Genomic DNA, 14974 nt, shown 5'->3' on the forward strand with positions numbered 1-14974 from the left:
TACCTTTACCTTTTCCTCTAACAACCTCCGTCCAACCAGTGTTGTCTTCTCCATCTTCTTTGAAAGAATCTTCATCTCCAAGGCCATTCTGATAGAAGTTTGCTGTCCCCATGTTGTTCACATCACCAGGAGAATTCTGCCTGGAGCCACATTTTCTGTCAAGCTCTCCAAACACATTCTGGTACAAGAGCTCATACACCAGAGCTTTATTTCAACAAGATCAATGGAATAATGTTAAGAAATCCTGAGACCAATACAAACTGATGAAATACTTGGAAAATTTGGATTTAGCAACTGGGTTGACCATGTATTGTAATTTGGCCAACATTGACAGTTTCAAGGGCTGACCATTCAAGCATTAGCTCTCTGCCAGAGCTCTGACAAAGGGCTAACGCTCAAAACATCAGCCTTCAAAACTCTCTACAGCTGCCAAATTACATTATCAACTCAGTTGATAAAACCAAATTATCTTGTAATAGTCCACACCAATTCAGCACTATAGTTCCTTTAGAAACTTTCCCCCTTTATTGTAAAACTAATGAATATGTATATATCCATAAGACCCATCAATTTCAAGTAAAAAAAAAAGGCCTTACCGTATTTCTTCACCTATAAGCCGAGCGATTTTTTCAGTTTTCGACCCAAAATTTTGGGAGATTTTTCACGGAGAACGGGGTTCGGCTTATAGCCAAGGGTTTTACATTTTAAAAATATACAGTTGCTGAATAACTTTACCCCCCCGGCTTGTAGTCAAGTTAGCAATGAAGCAGAAGTAATAAAACACAACAAAAATAACTTCTGAATATTGGTTATTCACTTTTATGAAATTGGTGGCTCCTAAAGGAGCCGTTTGACGGATACGTGCAAGGGCTTTCAACCCAATGGTTTACTCGCCATCCGTTTCGTTTTCGCTGTCTGTGTCGAACTCGTTCTCTTCTATGTATTCATCATCTACTTCTGGGGTTTCCTCAGAGTAGACCACGTCGTCCTCTGTTCCGTCCAAGGCATTGGAAATACCGCAGGTCTTGAAGGATTTGACAACCATCTCTTCGGGTATCTCTGCCCATGCTTCCTTGATCCACCTGAGGACAAGATTTCTGCTTGGCGCCTTCTTCTTCCCAGCTGGGGTAAACTCAAATGGCCCAGATGTCATCCACGCCAAGTACTTTCGGCGCACATTATCTTTAAATGGCAGTTCGGTTCGATGGCAGCTCAAAACGCATGGGTGTCTCATCCATGTTGTAGATGCGGGATAAAGGGTAGTCGGCGCGTCTTCTTGCTGCAATGACGAAGCGATGAAAGCACACAATGTTCTCTTCGAGATCGGCGGGCAATCGCTGGGCCAGAGTTGTTTTGGTTCGCATGCTGACCGAGTGGCGTCGTTTCCATTTCTCGTACCATCCACGGGAAGCTTTGAAAGCAGGATCATCGGAGAGCTCTTTAGCTTTAAGGCGAAGGATCAATCCACTCACCGCAATACCTACGAAAAATAAAATAACAATCTTATTTTGCTGCGAGATAACCGTAGATTCGTGACTGCAGCACTCTTTTCGTGACATGTTATGAAATTGTCATGACAACAACATATTTCTGACCAATCAAAGTCTCTGTTTCCCACGCACTGAAAGACGATATCATTCAACTCTTCAAAAACTCTTAAAATTTTAGACAGAAAAGTAAATACCAACCTTGTTCTCTTTGCTGTGAAAACCACTCCATCACTTGCTGGTCTAGTTCGGGATATTTCGGAGTGAAACGGCCCATCGTCGCACGTTTTGCAGACATCTTCAGCTCTCCGGAAAGAATAGTCGCCTGGTCTCTTCTCCAGCGTCGTACCATGGACTCGCTTAGTCCATATTCTCGAGCGATTTCCGAGTTGTTTTCTACCGCTTCAGCTTCCGCGATAACTTTTATCTTGAAAGCCATACTATACGAGGAACGGCGTGCTTTAGGCATGATGATAAAAAGTGACAGCGACGAAAGGTATACTCGATAGATTGATACTTTGAAACGTTTAACTGAGATTATTATTGTTGTTGTGGTTAATCTGTTGTCGCGTGGTAGTATTTATACAGTTCGTTGGATCAATTGATATTCATATCTCTTGATTGGTTCGCTTTTTTTCTTTTGTGTTTATTGTAATTCATTAGGTTTTGTGTTTAGTGAGTCAATTTCTTATGTTTTCCGTGAGGTTCGCTTGCTCAAATGGCCAGTTACAATCAATAATTTCGCTCTCGGCTTATAGCCGATGGTTTTACCTTTTTTTTTGGGCAGCTTGAGTGTAGCGTAAAGACCCTGAAAGTCAGGGTCTCGGCTTATAGCCGAGATCGGCTTATAGGTGAAGAAATACGGTATTATAAGTACACTCGCAAAAACTGGATTTACTGAAGAGGAATGTTATTTTTGTTTATGATAAAAATTGACCTTGCTGCTAAAAAAGAGGTTCTTAATGAGCTGCTAGTGCCCAACCAATATCTAGTTGCACAGATTCCTGCCTTACCCTCTCACTCCCATTCTCCTCATTGTTTGCCGCACGATTCTTATCATCTTATATTGGACAATTTGGTGTTGGATCAACTCATAATTACTCCAAAGTGAAAATATTTTTCTTTATTCTCATCACTTATCTGCTTGATATTGTTGGGAGAAATTCTGTCTTAGTCATTCCTGGGAGTTCAAGGGTTAAGCTTTTCACTTCCAAGAAAAACACAGTTGAATTTCTTTTTACAATCTCAATAACATTCTTGAGCATAAGAGCAATGAGAAGAGAGGAGAAAAACAATCAGAAGATAAAGTTTGATTTCATAAAAAATTCTCAGGGCTAAATTTGTAAGAATTGTATGACAGACTGTGCAAAGAAGTGTTATTTAAATCTGGAGTTAATGGGTTCAGTGTGATTCATTTCACGGTTTAATATCAATCTAAGTGTACTGTAAAATCCCGGAGATAAGCTGCACCCACAGATAAGCTGCACCGTGAATTTAGCAGCTCAAATTTTGGAAAAAAAGTTTTTGAAAGAAATCAAAAGAAATCCGAAGTCGAGTCTTGAGAAGTCTTCTTCATCCACTGTTCATCGAACGTAAACTCACAATTAACATTGCAATGGAAAATACTTCAAAGTCTTACCAGCAATTTTTTAGCACTTTCGTATAATTAACATCGTTTCTACCAACTTTGACATACGATTGATCTTTTTCTGGTATTTGTTGAGAGGAATTTCTTCATTCAACACAGTTTTTCCAAAGATTTTTGCATTCACAACAAGAACATGAATGGAACATTCAAAGCTTGGTAATCAGGCATTAGATTGGACGCGTTAATGAAAATTGGCATCAACATCTGGGTTTTTTTTACGGTAATTAACATGATCATTTCTCAAGTACCAAATTTGCTTGTGTCTAAGTCAACCTTTTATGACCAAAAAGTCAACTCACTCCGACGAAAGGCTAACGCTCAAAACGTCAGTTTTTGTAATCGTTATGGTGGCCAATTTACCAATTCAACTTTGTTGATATATCCAAATTATTTCAAAACATCACTCTTGACTTATATATTGGTCATACAGTAGTTATAACTCGGTAACTTTGCTCAGACCCTTTCTGTACCTCATTCAAACTCGAATTTACTTACATTGGCACATGGCTGCCATCTTCTGGAATTTAGTGTCATAAACGGCATCATAATGGTTTCCATTTGAATAGCAAAGCAGAATCTGGAAAGAGAGCGGATGCAAAGTTACATTTTATATCAAGGTATGACTGAGTGGTGCTCAGTGAAATATCTAAACATATTCAGGGTGCGCTCCTCACATCCGCCTTTGTACACATTATCTGAAAACTAGAGAAAATGCAGTTCAATCACACCATGCTAAGTGACTTGAAGACTTGCTTAGGTTCATTAGGAAATACCTCTAAAATGCAGTGACCTGAAATGACCCAAGCACAGGTTTTGTACTGATATAAGATCACTATTTCAAGCAAACATTTTTCTTTCTTGTTCCACAAGTACTGGAAATGTCTTAATGGAAAATCAAACCATCTGTGGAAAAGCCTGTTCTTCAGGGCACTTTTATTTACAATTAGCCAAGTACTGTAAGTACTTTAAAGTCTTAGCTAAGCACTAGTTATTGCTGGCCACAAATACTTATGACTTTACTTGAAACTTCTGTCATGATGTGTCTACAATTCAATCTTGGCAAGAATCCAGGCAAGTAGGACGATTTCCCATATATCTTTATATCTTTATGAGTATATTTGGGATTAAACTCTGTTCCTGATCAGTGGGGTTTATGCAACAACAAAGTGCTTGCAAGGCAAACACTGATCATTACTGTATACATTAAAATTCTGCTAATAATTTTTAGAGTTTGAATGTTTTTTTTTTAAATCATAACTATGATAATTACCTTGTCTTTGAAATTGTTGTCAGTCACCTTGGTGGGTTCTGCATTGATGTCTTGATAGACAACAAAGTCTTTCCTGAAAGTTAAAACAAATTGTTATGCCTGCTTCATCTAAACTAGTAACCCCAATGACAAGTTGAAGGAATGTAGCATAATCATCTTGGAACACAAATTGAACTAAAATGATTCATGTTAAAAAAAAAAAGTTAGATAAAAAATCTTAAGAAGACACTTCACAAGCTATAAATGCCATTAGATGAGAGAACAAATTCCAAATAAAAGTTGAGGAGAAGTCTGCTTATATAAACAAAACAATTACTGGCTATACTTAAAAGTTCTCTTTTGATCAAACCAGATAAAGTTTTAGTAAAAGATGTTAATCAAAGGCAAACTGAAATAGAGACAATTCGGTAGCAATATACAGCACTGGTCAGATGAAAGTTAGCTGTCACTACCTGCAACTCAACCCTTAAAGTGCAAAGAGTCTGTCTATCTAGGAATGGATAAAGGCTGATAGTTTCTAAAGAAACTCTGGTGCTGCGTTGGTGGGGGTAACGAAATAATTTGAATATATCAACAAAGTTGAAATGGTAAATTGGCCACCGTTATGGTTATAAAAGCTGACATTTTGAGTGTTAGCCCTTCGTCCGAGCGAAGGGCTCCAACGAAGGGCTAATGCTCGAAACATCAGCTTTTATAACCGTAACGGTGGCCAATTTACCATTTCAACTTTGTTGATATATTCAAATTATTTTGTCTATCTAGGAGTCAGATTTAAGTATCAAGTGTGGAGGCAGGGCTCAACACTAATGGTAGCCAATTAATAACAATAATAATAATAATAATAATAATAATAATATATTTATTGATTTGTACTGCCCAAATATCAATTAGCCACAGACTAGTAGAAATTCAGTTTTGGCTTGTGGTTTTTTATTTCCACCAGCTGGTTTGGCTAGTAAACAAACTGAAATTGTTGTAAAATCTAAGTTGTCTCTATCCACTAAGCTAGTACGTTGAAAAGTTAGTGTAGAGCCCTGTAGAGGGACTGTTAGTTTAACTCTAGCTGAGCACATATATCTTGTATATAGACTACTTACTTATACATCAGTGAAAGCGCACTTATTTCAACTTGCCCTGCCCATTCCTAAAATGAAAATAAAGAAGAGAAAGTTTTACAAATTTAGAATACATGCAGTTTTCACTTACAAGTTTACAAGTTGTTTGGTACATTTGAAGTCTTGGGAGTCTTTGAAAATGTCTTATTTTCAAAGCAATGGTTCCTAACCCTTTGATCTCTGAGAACGACTAACATCTGATTTCTCCGAACAATATCACCTCTAGATCACACATTAAGATCACGAGAATAAAGGATATTATCACCAACTTAAAAAGCTTGATTATCACAGAAATTCTACTTGTCAACACGTTGGGAAATGTACAGAGAACAATAAGGAGAATATGCAAGCTGGTATTATGATATAAAAGGGTTAAGTATTGACAGCAATTATGTTTGTGTTCCTCTTGTTAAAAACCTTTCGGAAGTTCGACCATTATCCAATTTGTTCTGTTAAACAATTTGCATTACTTTGCATGATGATGTACGGTACCTTTGGATTTTGTAGTCTGAATAAGTGATGATCAAATGGACCTTCTAAAAACTGAAAACAAAAGATTGTATAAAAGTTACCATTATGTTAATGCATTAGAGGAATCCATATCATTGTATCAATTCACAGTGTTACTCCATTAACTATCATCATAGTTACTACCCTGCCAAACTACGTTGCAGAGTATCAGTGGCATTATTAACGACCTTATGCAGTCAGGATGGTAACATCAATGAAGACATCGATTAAAAAATGAATTTCTATTTCAATTAGGATTTCGAAAATGGCTGCATGTGTTTACAGTCTTATCTGGTACCACAACTCAACCTCAACATATAAAAGTACAGTGTTGAGTTCCAAGTGGAAATTAAAATAATTTTCTGTTGCAGTTTCGGTTTGCAGACAACTTAAATTTTGGTGATTTCACATTGTTGTTTTGCAAAGGACGGCCAAGTATGTATTAAGTTTTAAAATGCACATGCTGATCTATTGTTCTGCCAATTAGATCATTTTTCTTTCATGTCCTTGTTGCCATCACCGTCGTGATTTGTTTAAGGTCCCATTTTTTGGTGTTTCACGCTCATTCACTTGAGATCTCAAAGCTTTTAACCCTTTAAGTCTAAGAATTTATTTCCCAAGATCTGATTTTTCATTCTCCCCTCTAGCTGCTACACATTTCTTTGTACGCCAGTGACAAGAATTTGATGTTGGATCCAGAAAACAACTTCTACCTGGTAAGTTGGAGTATTTTCTTTACCCGTTGGCTGGATAATGCACAGATGGGAATTAAAGGGTTTGCTTTTTCCTTTTTCATTCATCTTAATATATCAGCCATAGGGTTAGACACTTTTGTAGATGTCTAATCAAAACCACATTTAATTTCTAATCAAGGATTTACACTCCCAGATTTCTAAACAATTGTGCCCTGGGCCATACTATCAAAATATCTTACCGCTTCAAACTTTTCCCTGTTTCTTCGCATGAAGTCTATGCAATCCTTACGAACTTGGAGATGTTTGGCTTGACAGTTGTAGACCTTAAAACAAAAACAGAAAAACATTGAACAATTTGTTGTCAATTCCTCTTTCCTAATAACGACAAGCAGAACAGGACTTCTAAAACAAAATGTTTATCCACAAGATGAAAGTGTTACATAACTCGAACTCCTGCAATTAATTTCACATGTAAACAAAGACAGCAGGCTGGCATGATAAATACCAACTGCCACTTTTGGTTACTAAATGCGGGTAAGCTGAAGTTTTACTGTGTCATTTTCGGATCTACATACGAAGGTGCATAGCTATATGCCTGTCACCACTCGAATGGCTTGTAACATTCTACGCTGAAGCTTCCGTAAATAAATATAAGGAACAAAAAATTGCGGCGAGAAAAAAATATATCGCTGGAAGTTTTCCGAATATACTTGTTGTAAATTGAGTTAACGTCCAAACAACAAAGTGAAACATTTATTTAACATAACGTACACAACAATTGAACGTTCGATCACGAGGCCATCCCAAGTGGAGGCTAGTTTGTTGCACAAGAAAACATCAGTTACATTAAAAATGTTAGAAGGCAAAGCACCAAATTACTGATGGAGGCGAAAAACAGAATTTCGAACGTCTTTAAAGCTGGTGACGGAAGATCAAATATAGGAATAACAACATTTACGTTAAATCCTTAAAACGTCTTAAAGCATTTTGTTAATAAACAAAGCGACGGAACTTACTTGCTCAGACACTGCTCTAAAAAGACAGGAGCCATCTTTCGCGATCGGCTTTCTGTACAAGTTCAAGCGGGCCAGAAACTCGTCCATTGCCGTTTCAGTGTAATTTCCACTACCTCCGTTTGGAGTCGGAGAGTTGGTGGGTCCCGGCTTTTTCTTGCGTTTGATGTTCGAAGAAGGCATTCTTTCAAGCAAGACTGTCGGCTTGCTGCTCTTTGGTTTATTTTGTGCTTAACGTATGTTCGTCATGGTGTTAATTGAGAGCAAACTGCGTTTCTTTACATGATTCGGGAGTCAAGAATTCTCATTCACCACCACGAGGGACGGCCATTACTGCGCAAAAAGGGTCACGGTAACGTGTAGCCAGCGGTTTCTTACTAAATGGTGACGCACTACTAGTTTCCAGATCTTCTTCCAATTATCGGAACGCGCCCCGTCACGCCCCCGGAAGCGAAAGGGAACCACTTACGTAATCTTGATGTAATTTGTGACCAATATTTTTTTTTCTGATATCTTTTATCAGCCATCTGTGTCGCCCACAGTGATACCAAGATTCTAGCTTGGCCAATACAATTTCTTCTGAGCTGCTGTAGGGAACAGATGACAAAAAAGGATGAATAAAATAAATTATCATACAGATTCATTGGCTCCTGAAAATAGGCAGAACCGTATTTCTAGTACAGATGAAGAACTTTATGGGATCATTGGAATGCCTTTTTATATTTATCCCACCCACCTATACAAATATAAACTGGTAGTGGCTAAGCAAGGAAAGGCGCTATAGCTTCCTGACCGTAAGTTATTGAAAAATCTAGCAAGTTAGAACGGTAAACCTACATATGGTGAGAGCCATGCCAGTCGTGCATCTTGGAAAGTTAGGCCCAAATCTTTCAAGATCGTCCGTCTCAATCTTCTCCATCCGCGTTCATCCTCGTCAACTCTTGGTTTGTTTATACCTTTCTCCTTTACCCTTGTATCTGAGAGCTAATATTTTGTAGTTTGTTTCTAGTTTAAAATCGTGACATACCTTTTTTCAACGCTTCCTTTTTTGTGTCAACGAGTTAGTTCTTGTGAAGTTGCAGAGGCTGAGCTCCTTTGTCATTTACCGTTTTAGCGTCCGTTTTTTTTTTTCCCGCGAGTGTACTTCGGTTTAAGTAGCACTAAGGCATTTTCACTACAAATCATAGCCCGCGTGGTGGAGACCGAAAAAAGTACAATATGCGTAATTGTTTGTTTCTTTTATGGGAAATTTTCGCACCATTGGTAACCAATTCGTTCGACCGTCCAGGCTTGCGAACCCATCATTTCCCGTCACTGGTAGCGAACATATTTCCTGTACGCTGCATGTGTACCGTATGTGTACCGTACCCAACCTAAAAATTGAAGAAATTGAAAAAAAACTTGAAGAACTTCAACGGAAGGCGTGACATCCACTCCGCCAAATTTGTATTAAATTTTCAACCTTGAAATGCGCCAGAGAGCGTTTCAAATATCACTGTGGGTAAATAACACACTGACATGTATCGTATAACAATCATTCAGAAAGAATAAGGGTCTCCTTTTATTTCAAGAGGCACAATATTTATATCTCAAACTCTCAAAAAGGTGGACATCAAATTAAAATTTTCACAGATCGAACTTAATAATTATCTAGTATCATAACCTTTAGTTTTTTCATCCTATCATAAAATCATCAGCGCGATTGTAAGACGTCGATAAATAATGATCAAGTCCATTGTTTGAGGAAGGATTTGATGACGAAAGATCTCAAACGACAAACCGACATTCCTCAGAAGATCAAGGGGGCAAATTGAGCGAGCCTCGGCAAAATTGTTGCCATGCTTTCGTGGGATCTACGTGCCTTCAAAAAGATTTGCAAATGAAGTTACAATTATATTCAAAATGGATCAAAAAAGCCTCCTTGTGACAGGATATTGTGCTTGAACTAAAGTCCAAACAGTGAGTTTTTATGCTAACAATCTTATGAAAGCTTGTTCACTGTTGACCCTTTCTCATATTATGGAGTTGCCGCGTCATTTCCTTTGTCAAAGCTATGTACGTATTGAATTAGCGAACATCGCGAGATTGTCGTGAAAATGCATGCAAAACTTGAGAAACAAACATAGCTCATTCCCGTGGCCGGTTAGGGGTTCTTGATATGGAAACGTAGGAGATGGCCGTGTCAGAAACATGTTCGTGTGTGCCTCTTTCCTAACGACATCAATTAGATTATCAAACAGGGTTTCGAACTGCTGCAGGGGAACGTAGTGTTTCATCGTATTACAACAAAACCGAAAGGCAAAATAAATCAAGAAATCCAATTAATGATGATATGGATGTATACAAATTACTAGAAGAACAAATTGGTACATTTAATTCCGTTTTCAGTTGGTCTGAAGCCACTCAAAGGATGGCGCGTGATTCCCACATGTAGTTATCTGATCCGCTTGCTAAAGTTTAAAGAGCTAAAACTTCTACATCGAACCCGAAATAGTACCAGTTTCCGGCGTTGCTATCCACTGTGTTTGCTTCCTTCCATGAAGGATCTGACTGATTTCTCCTAGAAAGAAGAGAGACTTGGGGCAACTGGGAAGTTTAGAGAAGATTCAATGAGCGAAGTTTAAGAAAAAATAGTTTCGAGACGTTAGAAATTAGAATAGACCATCCGAGCTGTTTGGTTGATAGCTGGCGAAGCGACGGTGTGTAGCACCGGGTAAATAGCTAGAGGGAAATAAAAAGTATTCCCTTTCTCCCTTAGTCTTCCCTCGTTCAGCTTGTGATTGCAGAGCAAGTTAATCATGTGCACAGCTGCGATCACCAACATGCCTGCTATTACCAATCCGTTAGAGGATTTTGAAGAATTTGTGTTTTTTTTGTTCTCCGTAAGTTAATTCAGTTTAAGATGTAAGTGATAATGCGTGAAAGTTTCGTTGTAAAACGCTATTAACTGCACGTTACGGGACTACAATATTTTGTGTCAGTCAGTATATGATTACAGGTTAATTAGAATACAACTTAGACAGCCCACGCAACAAGTATCAAAACATCCAGATTAACTTGCATAGACTGATTTTGAGAAAATCTTCTTTTAGTCAATATTGACGTCATCAAGATGTAATGCCCTGTCTTGACAGAGTAACCTGCCGTCAAGATGGCGTTCATAACATTAATCAGTTTTATTTGCTGCTACTTCTACTGTTGTAGTCCGCCGAATTAAGCGCTAAAAGGAAGCGGCGTTGAATTCGACGCGGAAAGACTTCTCTTAATGTTGTGAGAAAAATATTTACAGGCTGAAAAGGTTTCATATGCCGAATTGAACCGCCCTAGCAAAACGTACAGAATTCAGGGTAAAGGCTTTTTTTATTATCCTTTTATGCCTAGACATGTACGGATATTCTTCTCTGCATAACGCTGTGGTTACACAGGACCTCAAAGCCGTTCGCAGCCTAACAGGACCAACACGAACATGTGAACTCGAGTCAAGAGACTCCATGGGTTTCACTGCGCTTCATTTGGCCACTCTACAGGGAAATAAAGATCTGATCGAGATGCTGGTTTTGGCGGGATGTGACGTCAACAGTCGCACGAAAGTAAGTTCCCCTCAGCGGTGGATCCAGGTTTTGAAGTGAGTAGTTTCCACCCGAGGAGACACTCCCACTAGGGGGGTTCGGGGGCATGCCCCCCCCGAGAAAATTTGAAATTTCGACCTCTCTAAATGGCATTTCCTGCATTTCAGATAATTTAATTGCACTAAAGAGAGCAAAATAGCATGTACCAAAAAGGCAAAAAGATTTTTTTTAAAGTACTACATGAAACCCTCTGATCTACTAGCATCAGCTGCTATGCAAACCTGTGTCACTGATGTGTGTTCGCTATAACAGTATAAAGTCCAGTGTTTTCAGGAAAGTCAAGTCATCTCCAGAAACGGATCAGTAGTTTCTAAAGGGAGATCAGAGTGTTTTTGAAAAATTTGAGTGAGTTCCGGAACTCACTTATATTTAACTACCCTGGATCCAACCGTGGAGTCCCTGTATGGAGTAATTCAAGAGTGAGTAGTGAGTCTGTTTCAGGGGTTCAGTTAGTTAAGATGAACGACGCAAGAGTAGCGGAGGAGAAAAAGCGAGGAAGGCTACTAACGAGCCATACACGACATAAACCTCTCTCAGTTTTTCCGCACCCCTTCGCGACTATAGGGTTGTTTACTACCGCGCTTTGTTTTATTAACTGAACTTTTGAAACTAGCTAATGAGTACTTGACTGAGAAGCTAGAGAGGCGTTCCGCACAGTTTCCCTGGATTGAAACCTTGAGTTTATTTTAATTTCTCATCTGTAAAAAGCGTCTCAAAGGCTAACGTTTACATACAGTAGGGGATTTCCAACTTATGCTCTGAGTACCAAATCGTAAAATACTGTTTATTCCAGGAAGGGATGACTTCATTACACATCAGCAGTGAACAGACAAGAGCTGACGAAATCTTGCGCATCTTAGCATCGGCGTCTTGCAATGTCAACGAGCGCAACAAACTGGGAAGAACCGCTCTCCATCTTGCCGCTAAACTGGGAAACCTTCAAAATCTGAAAGCGCTAATTGACAATGGTTGTGACAGAAATATTAAGGACAAACTTGGTTTCACGGCCGTCGGTTTAGCTTTTAAGTTTAACCAGAAAGCAAGCGCAGACATTTTACTCCACTATAAATCTCGGCGGAAGCGGCGCTCTGGAGGCCTCGGAGAAACGACTTCTGAGGAGAGCCTTTATCAAGAAGACGCATCCGAAAGCTGTCAAATGTATAATGGAGAGGATAAGAAAATAGTCGAGGAAAGGAGTTCTATGTCTTCTAAAAAACTGGATGATAAGACGTCGTTGAAGTTCATTCGCTGGAAGGAGAACAGAGAGGCATCTTTGAAAACTTTACATTTAATCATGGCTCTGTTAACACATAAGAGAAACGTACTGGACGGTTTAACAAATTGTTATTCAAGTAAAAAGCGAGCATCTGTCGAAATTAATTTACCGGATTTAATTTTTACTTCTCTTTTCCAGTATCCCCTCGCAACGCACACCTCTTCAAAGCTAAATGACAAATCTAGAACACAATGCGTGTGTGATTTTTATCTAAAACCAAGAGAAATCGAAAGAAGTCGTATTATACTGGTCAAGTTGTTGCAGGGTGTAAAAGACTCTATATCATTTTCTCGAGATAAATCGTTGATGATTCCAAAGCAACACCAGAGCCTACCATCATCTTCGAAATGGAAATTGCAAGAGAAAGACTTGAAAGTCAAAGAAGAAAAGCTATCAACAGCACCACTAAGCAATACCAACGCGAACCCCTCCATATGGGAGCTGAATAGCATGCACGATAAGACAACGCTGACAACACTATGTGAAGACTCAACGTTGATGGAGCTTTGTGAAGAAAGTCCTCCAGAGGTGGACAATGAAGGTTTGAAGAAAAACCTTGAAAAGCTGAACAAACTCATGATTTCCGTCAAGGATTCAGATAACACCAAAAATTATTTAGATTGCATAGACAGCGGTCTCATTACAGACGACATTGACATTTATCTTTCGCGTTTGGATGACGTCATTGCCATGAAAAGTACTCCTACGTCATTTATTGAGGCTACTTTAGAAATCTTTTCTCAGAATTTAGACATCTCTGTTTATTGCGCAAAGAAAAGAGATTTACTTTTTAGCTCGCTTTTAGAGAAAATCATTACTGGTGGGGGCTCGTGGGACGCAGATAAAATAGCAAAGATTTTCCTTCATGTCTGCGTTGCCTTTGTGAGCGACCAGCGGTTGTTATTCAGTTGCGCAGGTGCCGTGTTAAAGCTCGGACTTTGCCATTCACAATCCAACGCGGTCGCCCTGGGGACTTGTATTTTAGTGAGAATGGGTCTTCTCAAACAAGAGGACTACGTAGATATTGTTAAGGACTTAACGGGGCCTCTCTTAGCCTTGGAACACTTATGTGCTGAAGAATATTTCCCGAGAAATCTCGCCGCCATCTTTGCTTCTTTTCTATCCAAGTCAAGCCCAAGGCTGTTCGGAATGGATCATCTACGCCTCCGAGCACTGGCGTCAGCGATTACCAAAGAGGTACTTTCCATTTCATGTAAAGAAGCCGAGAGCGACATGGGAAAAAATTTCAAACGGGTTTGTGACATCGTTGCGCTCGAAGGATACAGAGAGGAGCTGTTGTCGTGTGTGGATGCGTTGTTTTCGAGGGCTTTTGTGACGCTGGGATGTAACGCATGGCGGATAGGCGAAAGCATTCTTATTTACCTTGGTTTATTGAAAGGTGAACTTCACGTTGAAACTGTGAGGAATCATAGCTCTGCTTTAAAACTTCTGCTCCATGTACTGAAGCAAAGCTACTGTCCACCAATCCTAAAACAGTTACTAGTGTGTTTCCTGCAAAAACCTAATCCATTACTTACATCCTATTCCTCTGAAGTTGAGGATATTTTTCGCATCATACAGTAACTATGGACTAGTAATACTGTAAAATCGAGTTTGAATTGTAAATTCTTCAATTTAAGATTGTCGTCGTGCCAAAACTTTCTTCCTCTAATATTCTGTTTTTCTTTTATACGCCCGAGTCTCACCTATTCTAGGCATTAGATTTGTGAACGAAGAGCGACAGAGGCACAAAGCGATGATTCTATTTTCATTTAATATACTTTTGAGGGTGTATATTTTTTGTGACAACGCAATTGTAAGTAAAATGTTTGTTTCATTTCTAGCTCTTGCATAGCTTGTATTTATATCGTTACCATAAAGTCAATCACTGCTTCAGTCTTACTTCTTTCCTTGAGACTATGCCTAGACCGATAATGTATTTCTAAGAGCATTTTTCAAAATGTGTATTTATACAATATGAAAATAAAATATTATTTATACGGATTTCTGTAAATGTATATATTAATATCGTACAAGAATCTAGGCCAGTGAAAGAAAAACGAAGACTTACAGACTGGCATGTGAAAAAGTTAGCGGTGATTAGTCTTCAAATTGTACCATCATAGTATCGCTTTCAGTTGAATATTGCTCTTGAATCGTGAGTTACTTACCGAGTCCTTAGCTGGTGGGCGGAAAGGGAAAAAATATATAGAAACTAAATGCAAGAATGTTACAATGTACAACCAGGGAATGTAATGTTGTCTAACGAGTTTACCAAACCAGACTAACCTTCTGCAAGGGTTGCAAAAAGTTTTAAAACAATTTAATAAC

At 38.8% G+C, this 14974-nt stretch overlaps 2 protein-coding genes across 7 annotated transcripts in view; one reads left to right on the plus strand and one right to left on the minus strand.

Moving 5' to 3' along the window:
* Positions 1–8095, minus strand: part of LOC111327121 (uncharacterized) — an 18187-nt gene extending 10092 nt beyond the window's left edge. For 2 of the 3 annotated variants that reach the window (XM_022931231.2, XM_022931239.2), the window contains exons 1-7: positions 7742–8095; positions 6965–7048; positions 6013–6063; positions 5503–5549; positions 4406–4478; positions 3631–3712; positions 4–204 (exon numbers count right to left, since the gene is read on the minus strand). In XM_022931231.2, coding sequence (XP_022786966.2) covers positions 4–204; positions 3631–3712; positions 4406–4478; positions 5503–5549; positions 6013–6063; positions 6965–7048; positions 7742–7921 — 718 coding nt within the window. In that variant the 5' untranslated portion in view covers positions 7922–8095. The remainder of the gene's footprint in view (positions 1–3; positions 205–3630; positions 3713–4405; positions 4479–5502; positions 5550–6012; positions 6064–6964; positions 7049–7741) is intronic. The other variant, XM_088732077.1, reaches the window with a different exon arrangement.
* A 305-nt stretch (positions 8096–8400) lies between these two features.
* Positions 8401–14647, plus strand: LOC111327347 (uncharacterized). Of its 4 annotated transcripts, none has more exons than XM_022931519.2 (3): positions 8401–8532; positions 11120–11328; positions 12161–14647. In XM_022931519.2, the coding sequence occupies exons 2-3, from the start codon at positions 11122–11124 to the stop codon at positions 14225–14227; spliced, it is 2274 nt and encodes a 757-aa protein (XP_022787254.2). In that variant the 5' UTR covers positions 8401–8532; positions 11120–11121; the 3' UTR covers positions 14228–14647. The 4 variants fall into 4 exon arrangements, with proteins under 4 accessions (XP_022787254.2, XP_022787249.2, XP_022787243.2 ...); XM_022931514.2 differs by lacking the exon at positions 8401–8532 and adding an exon at positions 8543–8682; XM_022931508.2 differs by lacking the exon at positions 8401–8532 and adding an exon at positions 9522–9697.
* The last annotated feature ends 327 nt before the right edge of the window (positions 14648–14974 follow it).

Source organism: Stylophora pistillata, chromosome 9 (genome assembly GCF_964205215.1).
Source record: "Stylophora pistillata chromosome 9, jaStyPist1.2, whole genome shotgun sequence".
Lineage (NCBI taxonomy): Eukaryota > Metazoa > Cnidaria > Anthozoa > Scleractinia > Pocilloporidae > Stylophora > Stylophora pistillata.